The 25,338-nt window shown below is 51.5% G+C and overlaps 1 protein-coding gene across 3 annotated transcripts in view; it reads left to right on the top strand.

Moving 5' to 3' along the window:
* The first annotated feature begins 437 nt into the window (after nt 1–437).
* The window catches only part of PHC2 (polyhomeotic homolog 2), a 52,015-nt gene continuing 27,114 nt past the window's right edge, over nt 438–25,338 (top strand). The window contains exons 1-8 of one of the 3 annotated variants that reach the window (XM_081818034.1): nt 438–617; nt 3,358–3,516; nt 4,596–4,673; nt 5,135–5,299; nt 7,085–7,237; nt 8,361–8,673; nt 21,213–21,637; nt 21,892–22,057. In XM_081818034.1, coding sequence (XP_081674160.1) covers nt 477–617; nt 3,358–3,516; nt 4,596–4,673; nt 5,135–5,299; nt 7,085–7,237; nt 8,361–8,673; nt 21,213–21,637; nt 21,892–22,057 — 1,600 coding nt within the window. In that variant the 5' untranslated portion in view covers nt 438–476. The remainder of the gene's footprint in view (nt 618–3,357; nt 3,517–4,595; nt 4,674–5,134; nt 5,300–7,084; nt 7,238–8,360; nt 8,674–21,212; nt 21,638–21,891; nt 22,058–25,338) is intronic. The other 2 variants (XM_081818035.1, XM_081818036.1) reach the window with 2 other exon arrangements.

Raw genomic sequence — 25,338 nt, 5'->3', positions numbered from 1 at the left:
TAGCAGCTTCAGCAGAAGGAGGAGTGCCAGGTCATAGACTTTTTTTTTTTTTTTAAAGATCACTTATTTATTTATTTATTTGAGAGAGCGAGAGCATGAGCGGGGGCGGGGGCAGAGGCAGAGGGAGAAGCAGACTCCCCACTGAGCAGGGAGCCAGATGCGGGACCCCGGGATCATGACCTGAGCCGAAGGCAGACGCTTCACCGACTGTGAGCCACCCAGGCGCCCCCAGGTCATAGACTTTAACATCAAGCGGATCTGATTGTGAGCTACACCTGGCCTTGTCCTTCCGGTGGCAGGTACGCCTCAGGCCTCAGCTGAGAAGCGGTCCCACCCCAGGCTGATGGGAAGCTGATGCGTATGTGTGGGTTCTCTGGGAGGCGTCAGTGTGACATTTCACTTCTGCCTCTTCGCACCCAGCACGCGCCTGCCCTTCTGCCGTCGGAGCGCCCTGACTGTGCCATACCGCGCAGGCCATGGAGAACGAGCTGCCAGTCCCCCAGACGTCCAGCAGCGCGGGCAGTGCCTGCTACAGCAGCAGCAGCGGTGGGAGTGGCCGGCCCTCGGGGCCCCAGATCTCCGTGTACAGCGGCATCCCTGACCGGCAGACCGTGCAGGTAAGATTCTGGCTGCTCTGAGGCCGTACTCCGGGACAGCGTTGGGGCTAGCCAGGAGGACGCGTTGGCATGGGCTGGTGGAGCAGCCGGGCTGTGGAATCTAGAGTGGGCATCGGGGAGCGTGTTTGTGGATTTATACTTAGGCACAGTTAGGGAGAAGTGATGCTAGACGGGTCCGATCAAGGGGGTTTGGGGAGAGTGGGGGTACTTCGCAGATCTGGAAAATTCCTATCTCACCCAGTGATTCAGATCCCAGAGTGCTGTTTGGGAGGACAGGTGTGTGAAAGTGTGAAGGGGGTAGGGGGCTGGGGAACAAGTAAAAATAACAAGCAGAAAAAACAATAGGGAGCTGCTCAGCCATGACCTAGACCCACTATCTGAAGAACCATTGCCCTGTAATAAAACTAAGTTTCTTAGACAGAGGACCAAAAAGGAGCCCCAAAGCAATCTCCCTAAAGCAGCGGTCTGCTAAGTGTCATCCCTGAGGCCTTCCGGGTGATGACACACGCTTCCCCACACAGCCGTGCCCATGTCTCGCCATCCGCTTTGTGCCCTACAGGGTACAAAAATCACTGCGAATTTATCTTCTCCTCCAGCTGGAAATGGCTATTACAGGTACAATTCCATAACCGAGAAGACTGAGGCTCAGAGAAGGTAGTAACTCATCCAGGTCATTCAGGTAAAGACAAAAAAAGCTGAACCTCATGCTCCCCGCAACCCTGTGTCTGTGTGAGGTCCCCAGATAAGACAGACAGAGACTGCCGCTGAGAAGTGTTCACCCCAAGGAGCTGTGCTAATCCAGCACAGATGTACCAGACAAATGACCTCATCCTGCTTTGGCGCCTGGCCCAGATTAGGGAGTAGAAGACGGGTCATGGCAGACAGCGGGAGAGTCTGAAGACACCATCAGATACCCTGGAGTCTTCCCTCTCCGGGTTACTTCTGCCTCCCATGGAGTAAAAACCATGTTTCCTGCACCCATCCTTGCCACCCCTCACACGTAGCCTCTTCCCAGCCCCTCAGAACATGAGGGTTTGAGCACAGCTTCTAGCAGCCCATGTTAGGATGTGCCGTCCTCCCATCCCTCATCACAAGTCTCTACACAAGGGATTTGGGCTTTTCTGCGCCGGCAGATGGAATCCCCCAGGGTCGCGTTGCACACCCAAGCAGGGTCGTTCAGGGTTCCTGCCGTCTGCACTCGTTGACACCAGCCCTCTAGTGAGGAAGAGCCACGGTATCTCTGCTGCTGCTGTCTGGACTGCAGGGAGGTACTCAGGAGTGTAAGGGAAAGAGAGAGGCCTAGGTAAAGGGAATAAGAGGAAAGAGTTCTGGGAGAGAGGAAGCAATAAACAGAACTGCGCTTGTATAAACCAGGACCCTCTGAGGAGAGAGAACACTAAAGGGGAGTGGGATCTGAAGAGTTGGGATGGGGTGGGAGAATCAGGAGACCCCAGAGCCCATGAAGAATCTGTGATATTAGCCTGTTTTCACAGAACTCCAAATCTGAGCTCACAGATGGTTTTGTTCTAGAGCCACCAGCCCTAGAAGTCAGGCTAAGCCAGAGAGAGCCAGATTGGATGCTTGCCTGTTGGGGGCAGGACCCAGGGTTGGGAGCAGGACCCAGGGTTGGGAAAAGCCCCATGGCCAGGGTTGCAGCAGGTCTAAGGGTAGCAAGTGGGCCAAAGACTGGCCAGGGCCCGCAGGGATCATCAGGCGGCAAGAAATGGCAGGAGGGTGACCAGGCAAGGAGAAGGGAAGAGAATTCTCCATGGGGCTGAGAAGAGGACAGAAGATCTCAGGGCTGGGTGAAAGGCATTCACTTTTCTTTGTTCCTGGGGGCGAGGGGAGGCTTTGGGACACCGGGAGTGAAGAGCAGGTGGGGGGGATCAAAGGCAGCCTTTGTCGCTTCCTAGAGACAGTGGCTCAGCCAGTCCCACCCAGAAAAAGGAGGAGCAGTAAGGCGAGGTGATGGTGGCCAGAAAGAGGGACCGATGGAGAGGGGGAGGAAAGAGTACAAGAGAAATGCATCATCCCTGTGGCACTGGCCTGCTCTGCAAGGCCAACAGGACCTTCTTCTAAGGGACTGCTAGGATTCTCCAGCAGCTGGGGGTAGACCTGGGAAGCAGCCCCAGCCGGGAGGGGGCTGCCCTTGGGTAAGTTTCCACCGCTGCTAAGGCTGGAATAGGCCCCCCCTTGGGACCTGCCTCTCTCTCCCACCCCTTTCCTGCTCTCTGCCTTATTGGGCTTCGGTTCCCTGCCATCACCGTCCAGTGTTCCGGCCCCCCGAATCTGAGGACGGGGAATGGCCGGGGGGGTGGGGGTGGTGGTGAACAAGGCTGGCATGGGACACAGCATCACTGGAGGCTTTCTCCCTGCTGTCTGCTATCTCCCCGAGCCTCCCCGCCGCCCAGAGCCGGTCAGAGCAGCGGTGTCCCACGATGACTCTGCCCAAGCGGGCAGCGGCCCGGCCGCAGAAGCAGATGGAATTGGGGAGGAGCAGAGGAGAACACGAGCCGAAGATGTGCGGGCAGACGAGGGCAGGGGAGTATGCGGTGTGAAAGCTCGCGGTCTTCCCGCTCCCTAGGGCGTGGTGACCCGTTGGCAGGCTGCTCGCCGACCTGGGGTGCTCTGAGCAGTTAGGGGGAGATGGGGCTGGCAAGGTGTTGCGGCAGAAGGGGCGCCCCCGCACCCCCCCGCGAGCCGGGTCACAGCGCAGCTTTCCCCCTGCCACCCCGCCTAGGTGATCCAGCAGGCGCTGCACAGGCCGCCCAGCACGGCGGCCCAGTACCTGCAGCAGATGTATGCGGCCCAGCAGCAGCACCTCATGCTGCAGACGGCCGCGCTCCAGCAGCAGCACCTCAGCAGCGCCCAGCTCCAGAGCCTGGCGGCCGTGCAGCAGGTGAGGGGGAGGTCTGGGGGGCGTCGTGGCAGCGGGGGGGGGGGGCAGGCCCTGTGCGCGTGCCCCGGGGCCCTCTCTGACTGCACCCTCACAGAACCCCCGCGCGCAGGCGCGCTGGTCATGGTCCTTTGCCAGGCGAGGAAAGCGTCTGTGGGAGGTTCCGCACCTGGCCCAAGTTCGCACGCCCATGAGCGGAGTGCTGGAACTGTCCGCCCAGCTGGCCCCGGGAAGAAGGGCTGGGAGAACCCCACCTCCCCACGGCACCACACTGCACACTATGCGGAGGGGCCGAGGGGCCGAGGGGCCGAGGGGGTGTCCACAAGAGAAGGCCACCTAGCTTCCTGTCTGTCCTCAGTGGCTGAGAGGAACTCATGCGTTCCTTCATTCAACAAAAGTCTCACACACCCACTCTGTGCCACAGTTCATGTCAGACACTGAGTCACTGTGGACCCTGCCTTCTTGGAGCTTAGATGAGGTGAGAGCAAGTAAACAGAAACCCAAATAGACAAGGAAACAGAATGTCTAAATCTCCAAGTTGCCATAAGCACTCTGAAAGAGAAGAACAGCTTGCTCGGCCTGAGAGACAAGAGGGTTGTCCTAGGTTGGGCTGCCAGGGACGGTCTGTCTGCTGGAGTGACGTGGAAGCTGACACATGAGGGATGACAAGAAGCCGGCCACGGGGAGGGGGCAGGCGGGACATGCCAGACAGCCCGTGCAAAAGTCTCTGTGATATGAGCCCGGTGTGATAGAGCCCAGTGTGATAGAGCAGGGTGGAGCGGGGGAGCTACAGGGACCCGGAAAGATAGGTAATCATCGTAACTAACAATTTGAGCTCTTGCATGTAAATGCTTCGCCTTGTTCCATCCTTTCCAAGATGCTACAAGGTAGGTTCTGTTATTATCCCCACTTGATAAAGAGGAAACTGAAGCAGGTGCTTGAGGCCACACAGATGAGGCAGAATGAGGGTTTGACTGTAGGTGTTGGACTCCTAACCACCGTCCTATAGCACTTCCTTTGAGAGCTTGGGGAATGACTGGGGGAGATCTGGGACCCTCGTGACAAGAATTGTTCTTTTCTAGGCAAGCCTGGTGGCCAACAGACAAGGGAGCACATCAGGCAGCAATGTGTCTGCACAGGCCCCAGCCCAGTCATCCTCGGTGAGTAGATGGGGAAGCATCAGGCAGAGCCCACAGCGCTGGGACCAGTTCCTTCCTCCTTGCCCCAGATGCTCGCGGGCTGCCAGATCCAGGTGGTTAATCCTTAGCCACATACAATCATGGCTGGAATCTATCACTCTGGCCAGGGGAAAAAAAAAAAAAGCATGTGCCGCTTTCTAACCCTTACTTTAGTAACTCCCTGTTGTCCTTCATGCCAACGTCCAGGCTCTGTGTTTAGAGTTCAGTTCTCTCCCCCACTGGACCCTCCCTGCAGCTCCCCACGTAGGCCAGAGGTGGGGCAGTGCTGGGGGGCGCTCCAAGGCCCAAGTACCAGAGATGGTCCTAAAGAAGGCTGAATCCACCAAGGAACAGAGGAGGGGGAGAGAAAGAAATGGATGAGGGGGGCACAGAGTTAACCAACAGAACCTCCTGCTTCCTCCTGCACACGTCTCTCTCTTCAGATCAATCTGGCAGCCTCCCCAGCAGCAGCTCAGCTCATCAACCGGGCGCAGAGCGTCAACTCGGCAACAGCCTCGGGCATCGCCCAGCAGGCTGTGCTCTTGGGCAACACGTCTTCTCCGGCCCTGACTGCAAGCCAAGCACAGATGTACCTAAGGGCACAGATGGTGAGTACCCAGCCTGGGCCATGGCAAAGGTGGGCTAGGAGGAGGACAGCGGCAGACAAGTCAGGGCCGGGGAGGTTAGAGACGGTAGGGATTAGAGAAGTGGAGGGAAGGAGCACCAAGGGACAGGTGGCAAGAGGTAAGGGGTGGAATAAACAAGAGGGCAAATGGGAGCTTGGGTCCAGGCTCAATGACTCAAGGACAGGGTGGGTGCCCGGCTGAAATGGAGAAGCTTGCCGGTGATGCCTCCTTTCCTTCCCTAATTGTCCTCTTCTTATCAGAAGCCACTCCCCCAAATTAATTAGGGTAGAAAATGCAGGGGTCCATGCCCAGATGGTCAGTATACGCGGATACTTAAGCAAACACACAGACGTCCAGAAATGGGGTCTTAACCCCCTGTGGCAGTCCTTACAGGGACTGGCCACCACTAGCTCCAGGGCCGAATGAGAATTCCAGCCCAGGTGGTAAAGGTGGCATTCCACTTCATGACATGCTGCTGCCTCCACTGCTCTCCCAACTGGGCCCCCATCCAAATCAGGGTCACTCTCACCTGTTAATTCAGCTTATTTGAATGTGCCAAATGTGCTCAGGATGGGATCAGCACCGGACCTGCATACCTAGAATCTCTCCTCTACACCTGCCCCTAAGGGATGCAAAGGTCCTAAGGTCTGGGTCCCTAAGATTTAGAAGAATTTCCAGGAGGCAATAACATCTAGCTGTCTGTCAGGCTCGGATCACTGAGTCTGATCTCATGTCTCCCATCCTGAAAATTTCTCTCTCCGGCTCCTTGACACGCTATCCTGAAGAAAATACAGTCCTACCCTCCCCTTGCTTCTGTGGCCAGAACTTGACACTTGGAGTTTTTCTGGTCTTGCTCCAGCACTTCCCTTCTTGACTCTGAGTTCACTGTGGTGTTCCATTCCCAGGGAATAGCCCCTGGGACACACAGTATGGAATAGACTTGCACTTCTCTAGGGAACGGGATGGCCGCAATGTGACCCTGCCCAAACTTGCCTTTGTCTTCAGTTTACTCATTCCCTTGCTCTACTCAGCCGCCCAGCTGGAGTCCTTCAGCCTGTCTGCCTCCCTCCCCAACGCAGGGCATACACGCACAGAGGAGTAGACATAGGTGCACCTCAGAGTTTGGGGAAAGCAGCCTGTGAGATATCAGCACGTCCACGGGGGAACCAAACGAGGCTCGCGGGGTTGGAAGCATCATGCCGAGACCATCATGTAGCCCGCACCCACCGAAGGAGATGCAGGCAGGAGCACGGCTCTAGGCACCCTGCTTCCTCTACCACCGTTGTCTCCACCCTCCCCACCCGAATCTAAATTTGACTAAAAACCGAGAAGAGAATACATCTAATTTGATCCCTTGGGCAGGGGGGTCCTATTCTGGCCCAGACCCGGAGTCAGGAGTCAGTTAGACCTGGAAAGAGGTCCTAGGGCATCTGTCTGAACCCAAGGTCCCTGCTCCCCGGGGTGCTACGGAGAGAGTGACTTCAGGGTGTCCCGGGAATGTTGGCCCCTCTAGGATGAGCTCCTCCCAGAGGCTTCTGAAGTAAACCCAACGTGCATCCCCAGATGGGCTCTCCTCTGCCATCCCCTTCACTACCCAGCCTGGATCAGGACGCTACAAGCCTCTTGAGACTTTCAGGTGGTCCCCCTGGACTCTTTCCCTCTCTTGCCTCCCTCTTTCCCCATATCTGCTCCTTGGCTGAACTGGCCTGTCCTGTGGCTGAGCCCACATTGGGCAGGTAAAAGGCACCTCGTTTCCTGTGATTCCAGGCCCAGCCAGGTAACCTGGTGCAGGTAGCTAGGAGCCTAGGCGGCACTGTTCCTTTGTCCCCTCAGCTCATCTTCACGCCCACGGCCACCGTCGCTACTGTGCAGCCTGAGCTCGGCACTGGCTCCCCCGCCCGGCCCCCCACCCCCGCCCAGGTGAGGATTCCATGCTGCTGGGAGGGCAGGGGGGTGGGCACCTCCGTAGAGGGGTACTGATACTGGGTATGGGCACAGGCCTGGAGGCACTTTGACTCTTTGGAAAGGTTGGGATCTCCTAGGAAAGCCGGGGGGAGACAGGACATCCCGATGCTCCCAGACTGACTCCTTAATTAATTCCGCATTGAGAAGACCTCAGCCACTCTTGACTCTGCTCCATTCCCTCAAACGTAGATCAGGAGTCAGAGAGCAACAGGCTGAGGCAAACGCGGTTGGCAATAATGGGTGGTCATTACTAGCTTTTTCCCAGTATAACTTCTGTGTTGCTTTTCAAGTGGAAAATCCCACTCTGGCTACACACACTAGCACCTCTAGTCCAGGAAAAATGGCACGGAAGAGGGAGCAAAGATAAGTCCTGGGTCCCCACCTTCCTCTGGGAGCACGCAGATACTGCTGTGGCTGTAAAGATTCTCAGGGCAGCGGGGCAACACCCCACCCCCACCCCCACCCCCTCCTCACCCCAGCTACAGAACGGGAGAGCACTTGGGAGCCAGAGAATCCGATTTGTCAGGGCAAGTCTGGCACAGCCTCCGCGCGTCCAGCAGAGGGCACCAGGGGCCAGCTTGAGTAAGCTGATCCTGGTGGAAACCTCATCCTGAGTGAGAACAAGATGATCCTTTGCCTGGTGGCCGCGCTGGTCAATTAACTTCCACTTTTGCCCTGGCCTTTTTGCGTGTGGAAAGCCCCATGCCCCACTGTAGCTGGGAATTCTTTCTAAATGGAATGCATCCCATCCTGATAGTTCGGGGGAGGAGAGGAGGTAACAGAAGGGAGAGAGAGCCCACCCGCCCCAGCCTGGGCGGTCATCCCTTCTCAGAATTCAATTTCTTCTGCTGATGGATCCAATCACTAGCACTCTTTCTTGTCCCCTTTAGAAACTCTACCTGCTTCTGGTTCCTCTTTCAGTCCCTAACTCGTTTTCTCTCTTTTCTCTCTGATTTTACAACCTGCTGTCCTGTTTAGCCATTCCTAGGTCCATCCCTAACTCCTTCCCTGTCTTAGCTGTGTGTTGCCACTGCTCCTACCCACATTCTCGGGACTCCTATAGACCCCTCTTTTCCAGGTACAGAACTTGACCCTCCGAACACAGCAACAACCAACTGCAGCAGCCTCGGGCCCTACCCCCACTCAGCCTGTCCTGCCCAGCTTGGCCCTGAAACCCACGCCGGGTGGTAGCCAGCCTCTGCCTACCCCATCACAGGGCAGAAACACCGCTCAGGGTTCCCCCGCAAGTGCCAAGCCTGGCATAACTGACAGCGTGATGGAGCCACTCAAGAAAGGAGATGCTAACAGCAGCGTGCCAGGGAGCATGGAGGGCCGGGCTGGGCTCAGCCGGATGGCGCCCGCTGTGGCCACCCACCCCCTCGTCGCACCAGGTAAGGGCTCCAGGGACAAGGGTCCTATCCCAGAAAACCCAGGCGGACAACAGGGGAGGGGGAAACTTTCAGACTTTCCTTTTTCCCATGGACATGCTAAGATACCAGCCCCGCATCTCTCTTCACTCTTTCACTCTTGAGCAGTTCATCAGCTCCTGGTTCTGTACCACACCTCCATCTAGCTTTAGAGGAGGAAGCCACATCATTTGGAATCAATGAGTCCTTCGCGATGGGCACAATGGTGAATCTCAGAGTGCACAGTCATAGCTCTTAGCCTTGAGAAAGGGGAGGTTGGCAGGTGGGCCATTTTGAAGTGCTCTAAGGGTCAGCAAAAAGGATAGGGATGAGCCAGATGCACACGAAACCACACAGGGAGATGAGGAAGTGGGAAGTTGATTTTCTCATCATCCAACAGACATTTGTTGACTAATATATGCCAGTTCTGTTGCCAGTTCTGGATGTGCAGAGATAAATGAGACTCGGGCTCTGCCCTCAGGGAGGGCACCGTCTGGGAAGATAGACAAGTACAATGCGGGACAGTGTAATACTCATACACACAAGCTCTGGGCACTGCAGGGGCACGGGGGAGCTATCTAGCTCCGGGCAGAAGAGCCAAAAAGGCTTGCCAATGAGGGTGACACTTGAGAAAAAAAATCTAGCAGATTAAAAAATAATAATAATAACCAGATTACTTGTGAGGCAGATTCTGTGAGGGGGCTGACTCAGCATTCCCTGAGGCTGGACTTCTCTCCTTGACTGTTACCAATGTCCCAGCACTGCCTGTTGTAGGCAGTCTCTCCTTAGAAAAGCCTTAGGAGGAGAGGCTGGATGGCTCTGTCGCTTAAGCGTCTGCCTTTGGCTCAGGTCATGATCCCAGAGTCCTGGGATCGAGTCCTGTGTCAGGCTCCCTGCTCGGTGGAGAGCCTGCTTCTCTCTCTGCCTGCTGCTTCCCCTGCTTGTTCTCTCTCTCTCTGATAAATAAATAAAATTTTTTTTAAAAAGCCTTAGAAGCCAGCTTATCAGTCTAGGGAATAAGACCTCGCTGTTAGACCATGGAAGTAAATATAGCGATAGACTACATGGTTTTGCATTAAAGAGAGAATCACCCTGGTCACATCCCTGAGACCATCATCGATCCTCTGTCCTCATCCAGACCATTTTACCATCCATTCTAACCTGCCCTTTTTTTTTTCTTGAGAGCCTGTGTATGCTGGTTACTAGATTAACCGAGAGGGCCAGAATACAATGCCTTACCTAAATGAGTGTGCAGTCAAAAGGAGGGAGCCGGACATATAAGCAAATCCATTCAATTTCATAGATTTTATTAGAGAAGTAAGTCCAAGGTAAGTGTGGGCACAGGTGGCCAACTCGGTGCCAGGAGCTTGGGTCAGAGATACTGTCCCTCAGAGGAAATGGCACGTGAGTCTCAAAACATGAGTAGTTTACCCACCAGACAAAGTGGGGGAAGATATTCAAGACAGGGGAAAGCACAAGTCAAGTGTCATAATAGTGAGCAAGGAAGAATCTATGCTACAGTCTTTTATTTACCTTCTTGAGGTTTTAAGGACAAAGGGTTGGTGATTCTCTGCCTTTGGACAGTCACTGCTGAGCTAAGGAAGGCAGCTCCCTACAGAGTCCTCACTGCCCTGTGGTTCCAGATGTTTCTCACTGTCCAGGATTGCTTTCTTCAGAGATTAGTCCAGCCTCTTCCTATGGAGAAAGAAACTAGGCTCAAAAGGGTTAAGGCTGGGGATCTTACAGTGAGTTGACGGCAGCGTGGACGAGAGTGAGACCCCAAATTAGCACTTCTACCTTCTCATTCAAGCTACAAACCCTACAGACCCTACTTCCTGAGAACCGTTCCCGTCCAAGCCAAAATGTAGCCTCTCCCTAGATCGAAGCCAGCCCCCCAGATTCAAAGGACCCTTCAGAAGAAAGACCAGTTCTCGAGTTCTTCCTAAACAAGCTAGGCAGCCCTGGGGTCTCGAGAAAACTGGGCACTGATAAAACATCTACTGTAATCTAGATCATATGCTAGGCATTTTTATGCACACCACCCCTTTTAACCTTTGAAAGAACCTTGTAAGGTTCTTACACAACACACCTTGTAGATGTGTTTATCCATTTTGCAGACGAGAAGATGAAAGCTCAGAGAGGTTACCCAAGTAACTTACTACATATGTCACTCAGGGTCACATAAGTGTGGCAGAACTGGGAACCAGTTCCGTGTCTGGCTGAGTCAGATTCCGTGTTCTTAGTCATTAAGCTGTATTTGCCTCTCTCATTTCTTACAGTAATTTGGGTCTTTCCTAGGCCTTTCCTGTTTGCGACCCAAAAGTCAAAGAGCCTGATGGTTCTAAGTTCTGCAGTTTACAGAATCTAGTGGAGGGCTCTCTTCTCTTGAATCTTATAAAAGTGAACACCTGTGAGTTACAGGCTGAGGTCCAGGGCCCCAGGCATGGCCTGGGACTAGTAGTATGTGGCTCTATGCAATACAGAGACCACTGGTTCCACAGAACTTTCCGTGGAGCAGCTGTGAGCTGCATCTAGATCACACAAATCAGTGAGCCTTGCATGGTTCCTGCCTCCTGCCATCCCCTCCCGTTCTTCCTTCCTTCTTCTTCTACCCCTTCCTCTTTGTAAGCCGGTGGTTCCACTCCCCCACCCCTACCTCCCAGATGGAAGGCAGTGGGGAGGATTAGGATGCTGCAGATCCTCTCAGGGCCTCTGGAACAAAAAAGACAGAAATAATCCTTATGCCCTGCTAGGGGCAGCCTGGAACAGCACCTGCGCTGGGCTCCCGGGTCCTCAGGCAGAGGTAACTTTTGGCTTCCTGCCCAGCCAACCCACTGTGAATGAACAGAGGGATCAGAGCATGTGGGCATGCACATGGGAGAGTGTGTGTGTGTGTGTGTGTGTGTGTGTGAGAGAGAGAGAGAGAGAGAGAAGGAAGGCGGTGGGTTTTGTTGGTTATTGGAGCATTTTCAAGCTGGCTGGCTGGTTGCCCCCAGGGAGAGTAACCAGTGGAGACCTGCGGTGGGGGGCAGTGGGGGATCATAGTGGAGAGGAATGTGTCCCCCTGGGGGCCATGTCCTCCGAGAACAGGCAAATGCTGTAGTCCCAGCTGGGACTGCTCCCACTGACAGCTGTTTGGGGGCAAAGCCCCTCCCCCGTGGCGAGCTCCCTGCTGTTCCTGCTCCTGTCACCTTGGCAACCAGCTTCTTTAGGATCTGCAAATAGAAAAGGTCTCTTATGCCCTGGAAAGGGGTGGGTTGGTAGGTGGGGGAGGGGAGTAAGGGGCAGAGAGCAGAGCCTAAGAGGTTGGGCTTCTCGGAAGGAAATTCAAGGACAGAACCAGGGAGGGCACAAGAGGGGCGGGCGGCAAGTTCCCATGGGCCCAGCCTCCAGGGAAACCGAGTCCTAAGGGGGCTGGGCCACAGCTGCCCACAGGAGGCTTGGTTCTTGGAGTCCTCGTTCTAGGAGATAAACTCAGAGCCTTGGCTGCACACTCAGGCCCAAAGGTGGGGAGCGAGTTGCTGACCAGGAGGTTGATGCTGTGGAAAGAGGAAACTGTCAGGTCACTGAAAATTCTAGGCCCTTCCCACACAATCATGGTCCAGATGCCAAGTCTTTGTTCCGTCTCCTCATTCCTTCTCAGGTCTCATCAGAGGAGAGAAAACTCTCTGCTGGGAAGGCCTGCCACATAGCAGCTTTGTTTGATCACAGAGAGGGGTTTGTGTCAGGGAATAGTGATTTCTGTCTGTGATTGGCCCAACAACGTGGTGCTTGCTGATTCTAGGACTCTCGGGTACCACGTTGCTCTCCCAGAGCAGCTTCCAAGCTGCGAGAGAGACAACTGTACTTAGAGAATCCAATAAAAACAAAACATGCAAGTGGGCTCCTGATCTCGCTGGAGTCAAAATTCCCAACAATTTTGATGTTAAAATCATGCAACCAGCCATGAAGGCCATTTCAACTATCCACTGTAGGACCGAATTTAGATTACTAAGAAGTTCCTCTTTATATTAGGGGGGAAAGGGCTAGAGGATATCAGTGGAGGAGTTTTATATTTTGCTTAACACGTCATGGGTGTATACACATGCATGTGTGTGTGTGTGTGTGTGTGACAGAGACAGAAGAAGAGGATACAACGGTGATACACAAAGGGCCTTGGAACTGTTGAGCCTTCTTTCCTGAAATCCTTCACCCTAGGCTCCTATTATATTACCTCCACGGGTCATTGCCAGCCAATAATAATAATTACCGGTTAATAAACAACCATGTCGCAGGCACTGTACTAAATACCCACATATCTTACCTACATATCTCACTTAATCCTAACAATGGTTATTCCATTCCCCCCAATGAAGAAGATATGGCTCAGAAAGACTAATTAACTGTCGTACCCAAATAGTTTTTCTGTCTCTTTAATTGTTTAGTTCAGCTCAGTAAATACTCATTTAACACCTATTATGTGCCAAACATAATGCTAACCATGTGGGAGTAACAGAGACGAACAAGAGTTTAAATTCTAATTGGGGTTGTGGAAATCTGAGTTGTGCCTGAAAAATGAGTAAGTTTCAGGAACAGAACAGAAGGAGGATGATCTCAGCCGGCACTGGGAGGTACCTACGCCCAGAATGGCCGTGTGTGCATGTGACCTCTATGCGTGTAGGTGGGACCTGCTCCTCCTTCCTTCCCCCTTGCCCCACTGCCATTAGCTGTGGGACTCCCAAAAGACTCAGTCCTGTCCTTCAGGTGTTTTACTCCCACACTTACCCCCTAAAGGAGCTTATCTGTTCTTACATTTCAGACACCTGCCACCTGTCTGCAGATGACTTCTCAAGATGTGTTCACCCCTGTCTTCATTCCCCTTCCCTATAGATTTCCTGTCTACAGAATATTCCCCCTAGGATATCACCCCACCTGCACACATATTTTTTTAAAGATTTTTAATTTATTCATTTGAGAGAGAGAACCAGCGAGAGCACGAGCAGGAGGGAAGGTCAGAGGGAGAGGGAGAAGCAGACTCCCCACTGAGCAGGGAGCCCAACATGGGGCTGGATCCCAGGACCCTGAGATCATGATCTGAGCTGAAGGCAGACGCCTAACCGACTGAGCCACCTAGGTGCCCCTGCATTCACATTTTTAAAATCTACAGAATTCATAAACAAAATAAAAACAAAAACCTGGCTGTGTTCCTCTAGGGAGGAATCCCCGTCCCCAGTTTCCTGGCCACTGCCCACAGTCGTGAGCCACTCTTATACCCCAGGCTCTCAATCTCAGGGTTATTTTGACTTCATTTTCCTTTACCACAGAGGCAGAGTGTTATAATGGGAAAAGCCTGGGCTTCAGAGTTAGATCTGGTTGCAGACCCCAGCTTCCCTACTTACTAGTTTTATGACCATCATCAAGTTACTTAATCTCTGTAAACCTCAATTTCCTCACCTATAAAACTAAGATGATTGTACTTCCCACAGGCTCTAAAGATGAGTGCGGTGGTGCAGAGGTGACTGGCACAGAGTAGGCTCACAACACCAACAGCTCCCTTTCCCTCCTGAGTCCCCTCTTCCATCACCACCCGGCTCATCGCCAAGCTCCGATGATCCTTCCTCTGTGTTGGCTCCCTGCCTTCCTCCAAGCCTGCTGACTGTAAGAGGCTTAACTGATGCCCAGGAATTCCCACTCACAGCTGCTAGAGTCATCTTCCCCAGAGACTGTGATTTCTTTCTTGTTTAGAACTCTTCACTGTATCTTTATTTCCTACTTTACCGGCTGCAATGCCTGGCCTGTAGGAGGGACTCAATAAATAGCGTGTTCATGACTTCTGATAAGACTGACTGACTCCAGGAGGGGCGGGGGGCTGCAAGACTCTCCCCAAATTGCCCACTGAGCCACTGGAATTGCTCATGGCTTCCTGGGACAGATCTTCTGCCTCCTCTCCCCCCACTCCTACCCCTTTGTGACTTACTTGACCCATCACGTACCTTTTACCTCCCTGCCTTCTGGCAAAATACTCCCTCTTCCTTGGCCTTCCCTCCAAGATGACCTGCAAAGGTCGGAACAGCCTCCAGCTCATATCCCAAGGCTTGCCATTTTACTTTGTGCTCACTGGCTTTTATTATTCACTTGCCCATCAGCATTTTTTGAGTGTTTGTGACATGGAAGGCACTGTGTCTCATCTGTCAAGTAGAGTCGATTTTCCCTTAGTGCACCACATTGTCGCAGTCAACTGGAAACTACTCTCAGCTCTTGCTTATAAAATGGGAGCACTGCCCACTTGCCTCATCGGCTTACTGTTATGCATAAATGGGATTCAAATTATAAAAATGCTTTGAGGAGTTCAAAGCAACATGCAAATAGCTGATGTATTTTAAGAAGAGCTTCATTTGATGAGCATCTCCTAGGTATGGGCAAAGCCAGTGAACCTTTTTGTGATTTAAACTTCATATTCCATGTGATGCTAACAGCTACTCTATGTGGTGCATATGACCATTTCTAGAACAGGAAATCAAGATTCAGGGAAGGTAAGCAATTTATCTAAGGTTGCACAGTCGATAGGTAGCAGAACCAAGCTCCAAACCCAGATCTGGCTCTAAAACCCATGCCTTTAGCCACTTACGCTGTACCGCCATCTCTCTGCCAAGGTGGGGTGGGGGCAGACATGCAGAAGCCAGTTTCTTTTTTTTTTAAGATTGATTGATTGATTGATTGGTTGATTAAGAGAGAGAGAGCGTGAGAGGGGGGAAGGTCAGAGGAAGAAGCAGACTCGCTGCTGAGCAGGGAGCCGGATACGGGACTCCATCCCAGGACTCCAGGATCATCACCTGAGCCGTGAGCCCAAGGCAGTCGCTTAACCAACTGAGCCACCCAGGCACCAGGCCAGTTTCTTTTTGAACGCTCCAAGCTGCCTTATTAAGGAATTCTGCTCACAGGATATTTGCTAGTTTTGCCAGATGGCTGCAGCGCAGGCCCAAAGACATGAAGGCATAGGCAGACCACCATGGCGTGCCCCTGCAGTTGGCAAGCCTGTTGTTATAACCTAGTATCTTCTTACAGGGAAACTTCCCTTAGCTCCACTTCCCCTTCAAACCCTTAGCCCTCAGCACAGAGGAACTGCATCATGGAAAATTCATGTGGCTATTGCTTTAGGTTTTTCTAAAAGGAGCTTCCCTGTCTATTTGTGTGTATGTGGGGCTCTGACCTCTAGAGTCAGCCTCAATCTCAGTCACTCCCAAGGCCTGATCCCACGAGACCTGTTCAGAGAAGAGCAGCCTCTTGTGGATACCAGCGTAATTTAGACCCATCCCAAAGCTGCCTCCTTGTCCGGCTCCTCTGCTGTAGACACTCTGGGCCTGGCTGTACAGGATGCCCTACAGCTTTCTGAATGCACCGTGGCATTTTAGGTCTCTGGGTCTTCCCACGTGCTATTCCTTCTGTCATCCTCCTAACTCTGCGTCATGGTAAACGCTTCCTCTGGGAAGCCTTCTCCGCTCTTCTCAAGCTGAATCCCTTTTTCCGTGTTCTCACTATTCGGGGCTTATCTCCTATTGCAACATTTACCAAGAACGGCCAAGAGTAAACGTCTCTTTTACTAAACTATAATCTGTTCTAGGGACCATGTTTTAGCCAGCACCAAACATAGTACTTGGTTTATAGTGGGTTAAATGGTTAAAAGTACCTCTTCACTTGCTAAGCCTTGAAGAGTAGTGGGCAGTAAAGAGTTATGCCATCCTCTCTCACAGGCATCCCCCCTCACCTGGAGACCAGGTAACTCTAGTAACTCTAGTCCATTATAGCAGAGTCTAGAAAAATAAGTGTACGCGCAAGCCTAGACCCGTGAGGAAGATGCTGACAGCTCTGGTGTATTTTGGGACAAGAGTCTCAGCCTGTCTGGGGCAGTGAGCTGTTTCCTGCATACTTGAAGCCTTGAGATCAATAGAGATTAATTATTGATAAATTCTGACAGTGAAGGGGGCGTGCCAGTAATCCCTCCTGCCTGGGGGACCTTAATCCTCTTGTTGCTAACAACCAACTGGTTTGGGAGCAGTGAATTGCCCTCTTGAGATTCTAAGGAGGCCGTTCAAGGTTAGAGCACCAGACGGGAAGATGAGCATTGCCTAGAGTCTCTCTTTTCTTGCTAGGATCTAATCTGTGGAGGTCCTGGCCCTGCCCCTCCCCTGCTCCATAACAGAAAGGGCTGATGGGGCCTTTCAGGGTTGAGGTCCTGTGGAAGCAACCCTCTGTTCCTTAGAAGCAATGGACTCTATAGCAGGAGGGGATGGGGGAGCCAAAGTGAGTGCAGGGGAAAAAATGAAGCTACTGGGCATTAGAAAAAAATTAAGAAAAAGAAAAAAGAGATTTCTGTGCATTAACATTTCATAAACTGATATGCCCCATCCTACCTGTGGGGAAGAGGGGCATGGCCTGCTCTGGTATCATGGCTGCAATCAGAAAGGCCCTTTACTACCCCAAACTGAGGTGGAGGGCATGGCAGAGGGAGAAGCATTCATGGATCTTACCATGACCAGCAGCAGACATTTACTAAGCATCTGCAAGCATGTAGAGTATCATGTTGGACAATGTGGAAGGTGAAAGAGACATAAAAACTTTCCACCTAAATTAAAGCATATCTTTTAAATTAAGAAAAAATTTAAAAGCATCATAGAACATGCCTTTGACTGAAAAAGGATAGTTGGAAAGATAGGAAACATACACAAGAATAAAAGCATTCCCGTTTGAGTTCATCTAGGACACCACCAATTGCAAGATGCACCATTATTGTATTAAACTCTAAGGAGGAAAAGCACCACCAGTTGAACTGACAGCAACTGCAATATGAAGCCCAGTTCAGAGGATGTTATGTTAAAATGGGGGGTGGGAGGGAGTAAAAGAATCAATTTTTAAGTATCAGTGAAATACGTATACAAGATAGCACATGTTAAATCACAAATGAATCAAAGAAACAGAAACCTTCAGGAATTCTGCGGGAAAACCCATAATTGAGAGTTAAGGCAAAGAGAGAGACAACAGGAGCTGAGCCTGAGCCAAAGAAGCTTAAGTCTTTGGATCACTGAAGCAGAAGGAGGGCATTCCAGAAAGGGGAAGCACCGAAATCAAAGCCAGACAGGCACAGTGGGATATGACGTTTCATGCACAGCGAGTAGAGCAGTTGGGGTGGGTTGAAAGTGAGTGCAGGAAGGTAGTGAGCAGGGGTTGAACAGGAGGAGGGTCTTCCATAAACGAGAATGCTGCTTAAACCAAAATGATCTGTGGGCTTATATCCCTCTCATCCGTGTTCTGGGTCTAAAGAGGAAAGGTTTTGTGGGACAAACAAGCTGGAGTCCCACAATGTTGTCATTCGTTCGTTCGTTCATTCATTCATTCATTCATTCCCCAATACTCACTGAGCATCCACTAAATTCAAGGTTCTTTGGATGAAATAAATGAATTCCATAAATTCTGTCTACTAAAGGAGATAAGTCTTTTACTAAAATAACCATGAAATAGGTATCATCGTTACCCCTTTTAAAGATGATGACACAGCGGTACAGAGAGGTCAAATAACTTGCCCAGCAGCACACTGCTAGTAAGTGGCCGAGCTAAGATTCAAATTCAAGCACTTTGACTCTAGAGCTTACACTTGACCACTGGACACACTGCATCTCTGAGGGCGGTGCAGAGAGACCTTGGTGTAGCTCAAAGGGAAGGGTCTCCTCGGCTGTAAGGGCAGGGAAAGAATTTGATTTGTGTGGCACTCTGGGCAGGATGAGACAAGGCATAAACTCTGTACGGAGGACAGTGAGTAGTAGATTGCTCAGATCAAAGCAATAATAAAAATCAAAAGGTTGCAAAGAGATCTTGAATGCCAGGGGCTTTACACGGCAGACAGAGAAGGATCCCTGATGGCTTTTTATCAGGGGTCAGATCTGTGTAATCTATAAGATGGATTACAGAGAGAAGAAAACGGAATCAGAAAGACCAATTAGAAAGTTATCGCAATACTTTAAATAAAAGGACTTTTGACCCAGGATAATGCCGGAGTTAAATTGTGGTCTTTGCTTTTTATTAACCTCAAAAGGTTACGGATGTACACTCCCCCAAAATACCTTGAGTCTTTGATCTATGAACTTATCTAAGGCTTCATGAGCTTTGCTTCCAGCATGGCATAGACTAGCATCATCTGTTCTGAAACAATGCCTCCGGTTTTCCATGAGCAGCACAGAGGGGAGAGAGTGGGATAGTGGGATAGACAGGGACGCCCTGGGAGATCGGCCCAGCAGTTGCTTTCCCAATCTTGGCAAGCAAACGTGTATTGTCCCTAACTGTACTCTATGCGCTGGAGACTTAGAACCGTTTTCCTCTCTGACCTTCTTTTTACCACCTTATACATCCTGAATTTTACAGTACTTTCCTATGATAGCCACCCCCATCAGATTAGAGCTGGGAGAGACTCCTGTGCTCATCTCACCCAAACCTCCTGTTTCAGAGAAAACTGAATCGCTGAGAAGGAGCAGGACCCGCCTCCGGCCACACAACTTGGGAGTGGTGGGACATGCCGCAGATGTCCAGCTCCCTGCCCCGCACCTGCACCCTCCCTCACTCACCTCAGACGGGCAGCCCCTGGAACGACTGTTCCCGGGGCAGGACTTCGTGACTTTGGACTGAGAGACAGAAAGGTTGCTTGAGTTCTCAGTGACAGTGCCCATCCTTCTGCAGGTCTTCGTGGCCGCTCGAGCCTAACGGGGCACTGCATGGCGTCTGTGGGATCTCCCAGGTGCCTTCTCAACAGTCATCTCAAAAAGTCCTGTTTGTCTAGTTGGCCTGATTAACAATCTTTGCCTGATTAAGTTTTGAGCTATTTAATGTGGAATTGGAAGACAAGGCTTAAGTTGGAGGCAGGGGCAATTTATAGTCACTAAATGCCTACTGGCAATTTCCGTTTGGATGTTATCTACCATCACCTCAGACCCAGCGCATTTCTCTAAAACCCCTTTTCCCTCTCTCTGCCTCCAGTGGTCAGTCACCACGGACCGTGTTGTTTTCCCTTAACACCTCTTCTTTCCTTTCTTTCCTTTCCTTTCCATTCCGATTGGCCTTCTGCTTGGAACTTTGTGTTGGGCTGTGATGAGATAGTTGGGAATGGATGTGTAAATAGACGAAGTTTAAGAAAGAAGCCCCCCTCCCCAATTGTTTGAAATCTGCTTGCTTTGCACCTGTCAGGATCACAGGATTCTTTTAAAATGTTAGCTCAGGATCCAAAATTTGCCTTTATTCTTATTGGCTGGGAGGCTTTGGTTGTAAAAATCCATTTGTGAGCTTCCAGCTGTGACCCTCTGCATTTGCAAGGCACAGCCTCTCTGCGGTGGCTCCCCAGCTGTGGGAGTCTTGGTGGAGGGCCTCCGTCAGGCAGGACAGATTCGGAGGAGCTGCCCTCATGGCGAAGCTGGCCTGGATGCCACTAGGCAGGGTGAGGAATAAGGACAATCAGTCGCTGAGCTGAATCCCTGAATCCCTACTATATACAAGGCATGAGTGAGACACTGAACAGATTACTAAAAAAGTATAAGAATCCTCACCTCAAAGAGTCGGCCTGGGTAAAATGGGAGAAGAAAAGGCTAGCGGCATGTAGCAACAAATGAATTCCAGTTCAGGACAAGAAGTTTATGTCTTTAGCACCCATCCGATGTAAGGCATTAGGCCCAGTTCTGGATAAAGAGATCCAGGATAGTTTCTGACCACAAGGGGTTCATGATCTTGAAGGGAAGGCAGCTAAGAAACAATTATAGTACACTGTGATACACGTTCTTATGGTAGACGTCAGTCCAGCATACTTTGAGAACCTAAACCGAGATTGAAATCATCACTCTAATTATAGCTAAAAATGATCGAGCATGACTGTCTGCCAGGCACCATGCTATGCACATTGTGTCACTTTTTTTCTCTTTTCATTCGCACAGCTTTTTCTCATTTCATCCCTACAACAACTTTCTGGGTGGGAGCTGTTTTTATTTTCAACTTTCAGAGGAGGAAGCCGAGGCCCAGAGAGGTTTAGCAGCTAGCCGGAGGGCCCTGTGTATGTAACAGAGTCCGGGGCCCCGTGTGCAATCCACTCTCCCTGGAGGAGGCCCAGCCTGAGCAGAGCTAGGGTTGGGTTGGGCGGAGGGAGGCCCCACCGATTGCAGGCTCAGAGAAAAGCGAGGGAAGGGCACGGAGGGGACAGAGAACATGGCACGCTGTAGAATCTGAAGAGCTGGCCTGGTCCAAGAAGGCTTCCCAGAGGAGGTGAGTCTTGCACTGGGTTTTGAGGGGCAGCCCGAGGGAACAAGGCTTCAGCACAGGAGGAAGGCAAGGAAACAGAGTTGGGCCGTGGCAGTGGCCAGGCCAGGCCAGGCTCTAGGTGAAAGCTGAAAGATCAAAGCCCGAGACCTCGAGTCTGGGAAGCCGTGGTGATACGGAGGTGGGAGGGGCAGAGTGGGGGCCACGGCAGAAGATGAGGTCAAGCTGTGCCCCCTGACCTGGTCTGTCCCCCCCTTCAGCCTATGCTCAGCTGCAACCGCACCAGCTCCTCTCGCAGCCGCCCTCAAAGCACCTGCAGCCCCAGTTTGTGCTCCAGCCGCAGCCGCAGCCCCAGCCGCCAGCGCCGCCGCCGCCGCCGCCGCCGCAGGCCCGGCCCGCGCTCCAAGCCCAGCCCCACCCCCAGCCCGCCGCGGCCCCTCCCAGCCTGACCCTGCAGCCCAGCCCCGAAGCCCACGCCATGCCCCTAGGCCCAGTTACACCCGCCCTGCCTCTCCAGTGCCCCGCGACCAGTCTGCACAAGGCTGGCGGCACTCAGCACTGTCACCCTCCCACGCCAGACGCTGGGCCTCATAATGGATACCCTGAGGGCCTGGCCCACACCCCTCAGCGCAGGTTCCAGCACGCGTCGGCTGTCATCCTACAACTGCAGCCCGCCTCACCAGTGGTGAGTAAGCCAGTGCCAAGGTCCAGGGAACAGACGGGAGGACGCAGCTCCGTCAGCGCCACAGCGCCCGCGTGGAGGTGTTTTTGTCGAAGTCCTGTCTGGGTGATCCAAGAAAGCCCAGGGGCCCCTCCCTAATTTGGGGCTGGCTGAACCTTAACGTCCTTGCCGGCCACCCAAACTCCTCGGAAACGGGAAGTATCCGAGGATGTAGAGGCAATGTGTGAGCAGATGATCCCTGTCCTGTCCCTTCATAGCCCCAGCAGTGCGCCGAGGATGACTGGAAGGAAGCAGTACCTGGGGAGAAGAGTGTGCCCGAGACTCGGTCTGGCCCATCACCCCACCAACAGGCCATCGTCACTGCCATGCCTGGAGGCCTGCCCGTCCCCAAGAGCCCTAACGTCCAGCAGCCCCCAGCTCACGGTATGAAGTGGAGTGGGGCCCTGGAGGGAGGGGAGTGAGTTGGCCTTCCTGGCCATGCCCTGGCACGTTTCACTTGGGCGGGTAAACCACCGCAGGCCCACGAGGCAACAAGGAAGCTGGGTGGGTGGAAATGGGGCTGGGGGTAGGGGGAGGAGGACTGGAAGATGAACCAAAGGGAAAGAAAGGGGACTCAGAAGATAGAAAAGAAGAGAGAAAGAAAAGGAGAGTTGAAAGTTCTAGATCCAGACTCTGAGGCCTACATGTCATTGCTGTCAGGTGTATCTGCATACCCATACGCCAAGTTGAGAGTTCAGGCAGGTTTCCAGTTGTCTCAATTCTCTGCTTCGCTTGCTCCGAGAAGGAGTTCTTGAAATTGGAATATGACAAACAGCTGCCATAGATCAAAGATACAGCAAATGCCTAGGGGGAGCCAGAAGGGGATTCAGAATGAGTTCAGCTCATGGAAAGCGTTTTTGAAAGAACTGCTCAGCTCCGGGATCCCCAGCTGTCTGTCTGTGAGTGCCCAGTGACAAATGGCCTTCTCCATGACTGGGTTTCAGGACACGCTGCTGGACCCCTCTACCCTGTTGGGAGAGTCACAGCATGACCTCTGGGTCCCCTCTCTGCTGGTGCACAATCTTGGCCCAGATCTGTGACATTCTGAGCTGTGGGCCACCTACAAGTCAGGGAGGCAGTTCCAGTCATCGGACTAAGTATGTGCTGGAGTCGGGGTGGGGAGAGTGGAGAGACAAAGAGTTTGGAAACTCAAGAAGGAGAAATGAGAAGACAAGCACTTGGGGACAAAGTAGGGGAAAGGGCTATCAGTGTCCTGTAAGGAATAGAGGATGGGATCAAGGAAAAGGAAAGCAAAAGAATGTGGAGAAAGAACATCAGGAAAATTAAAAGACAGGAAGGAGGCCATCCGTTCTCTTGGCACACTTGCAATAAGAAGGGATTCACCAGTTTGAAAAGCAGCCCATTCCACTGTGGAGTTGCTCTAATTATCAGAAAGTTGCTCTTCAAATTAAGCCAAAACCAGCTCTCCTGGAACTTCCATCACTGGCTGTGAACGTCTTGGGAATTCTAACAGTCCATCTCCTGTCGCCTTCGTAGACAGTTACCGTGTCTCTTTCCTCTCCTTCCCATTAAAAAAGGGAAAATCTCCAGGCTGCATATCTGAGAACTTTTTTTTTTTTTTTTTTTTTTTAACCCATCCCATGTCAAGACCTCCCATTCCCACCACCATCTGGTCATTCTTGTTTAGCCACATTCCACCTTTGCATTAATTCTCCCAAAGTGTAAGCTCCCAAATTAAGCACAGTCATTCCAAATATAAAAAGCCACTGGCCACCATTGGTTGGCACCTAGACATAGCTTTATATGCCCTTCAGGGGGCAGGACTGTTTCGCAGATCTGCATGGTATGGTAGGGAGGAACTGAGATTTGTCTGCACACCTACTAGGTGCCAAGTACTGTTCTAAGTTTTCCTTCCCTCGTTCATGATAACCCTGAGAGAGAAATATTATTGTCCCCATGATTCGGAGGAGGGAATAAAAGCCCATAGAGGGTCCAGGACACACTGCTGTAAAGGGCAGTGCCCTGACTCTGGCTCCGAGCGTAACTCCCTCACCTTCCTGCATCAGCATGATGCACCCAGAGCCCCGCAGTAGCTCCTCCCAGCCAGGGGAATGACACCATTGGCTCATAGAGCACTGTCACCTGAATCCCAGAGGGCTGGGTTTGGAGTTTATTTTTTATTTTGTTTTTAAGGTTTCTTTTAACACGGACTGCTATCATTCCAGGTCTCCACAGTCTCAAACTTGTACAATTTATATTTTGAGCCCAAATATATAGTTAATTATGCCTATTAAATGTTATCTTGTGAATTCAGCCGGTAGTTCCTGCCCAGCAAGAAAATAGTTAATAGCTAATATTTACTAAGCCCTCTCTGCCAGGCTTTATGTGTATTTCCTCATTTAGTCCTGACAGTAACCCTATGAGGTAGAAGGGACTTTTATCATCCCCATTTTAAAGATAGGAAAACAGAGACACAGAGAGAATCAGTGAGGGGGCAGAAATGTTTTAGATCTGGATTTTGTGATTCTTTATATTAACTCCTCTGCTTGACTTTGCCATCTGTAAATCATATAGCATGTTCTCTTTGTCTTTAACCAATGTGCTGATAGAAATGTTGAATAGGACCCGACTGAGGACACATGCTCTGTCTGCAGGTTGGTGATAATATGCATTCTTTGTTCAAGTACTTGTTATCCAGTAACTCCTAAATGAACTGACATTTGCCTATCTTTCTCTGTCTTCTCTATAAAGCTCTCAAAAATCTCTTTCTGAAATCTATACTTATAACAAGCATCCTGTTCCTGAGGTACTATCTCATGAGAGAAGTGGGCTTTGCACAGTGGAAACAACTGTGAACCACCCAAGACTTAAATATTTATCCATTCTATGTTGGAATGCCTGCTCGTTGCAAAGCACTATGGGCTGGGAGGTAATACATAGAGAAATAAGGTCCGTGCCCTACCTTCAAGGAGCTTAAGGTCTGCTGGGAAAGACGAGAAATGCACAGGAAGAAAACATACAATAAAAACCAAAATGTGATAAATGCCATAGAAGGATTATAGGTAAGTACTTTAAAAGTTAAGAGGGAAGAGTTACCAGCAAGTAGAGATTATCAGGATAGATTGCTGAGAGGAAGGGGCGTTGTTCTAGAGCAGAGGTTGGCAAACTACATCCCACCTTGAGTCACCTTGTACGTCTCTTGTACCCCTCACAGCTCCTAGCGTATCTAGTGAATGAATGTGCTTCGCCATGACAATCCAGTTTAAATCAGTGTGGTTTAGGAAGAGAAGTAACATTTATTGGGCTCCAACTGTGTGCCAAGCACTGCAGGCAATTTGTGTAAATGTCCTCAGTTAACCTTCACAGTAAGCCTAAAGAGTAGGCATTATCCCCGTTTATGGAGGTGTAACTGGGTCACTTTGGTCATTACTTAACTTCTCTGATCCTCAGTTCCCAGGGAGGAGAATAATGACTACTTGTAGTGTTACTGTGAAGCCTAAGTGGGGATGCGTGCGCCGAGGGCTTGACACATACTAAGCGCTAGTCGTTACTGCTAGTCGTTATTATTATTGCCTCCGAATTGGCCGGGCGGGAGTCAACAGTCCGCCATGCCACTGGGGACTTCTGACCGGCCGCGGGCAGACATCCTCGCCGCGCGGCGCCCGCCTCCCTAAACCGGAGGCCGACGTCCCTAACCCGTCGCC

Source organism: Leptonychotes weddellii, chromosome 4, assembly GCF_054177405.1.
Source record: "Leptonychotes weddellii isolate Sample4059 chromosome 4, ASM5417740v2, whole genome shotgun sequence".
NCBI classification, from domain to species: domain Eukaryota; kingdom Metazoa; phylum Chordata; class Mammalia; order Carnivora; family Phocidae; genus Leptonychotes; species Leptonychotes weddellii.
Note: the sequence above shows the minus strand (reverse complement) of the source record. Positions and strands in the feature narration are given on the sequence as shown.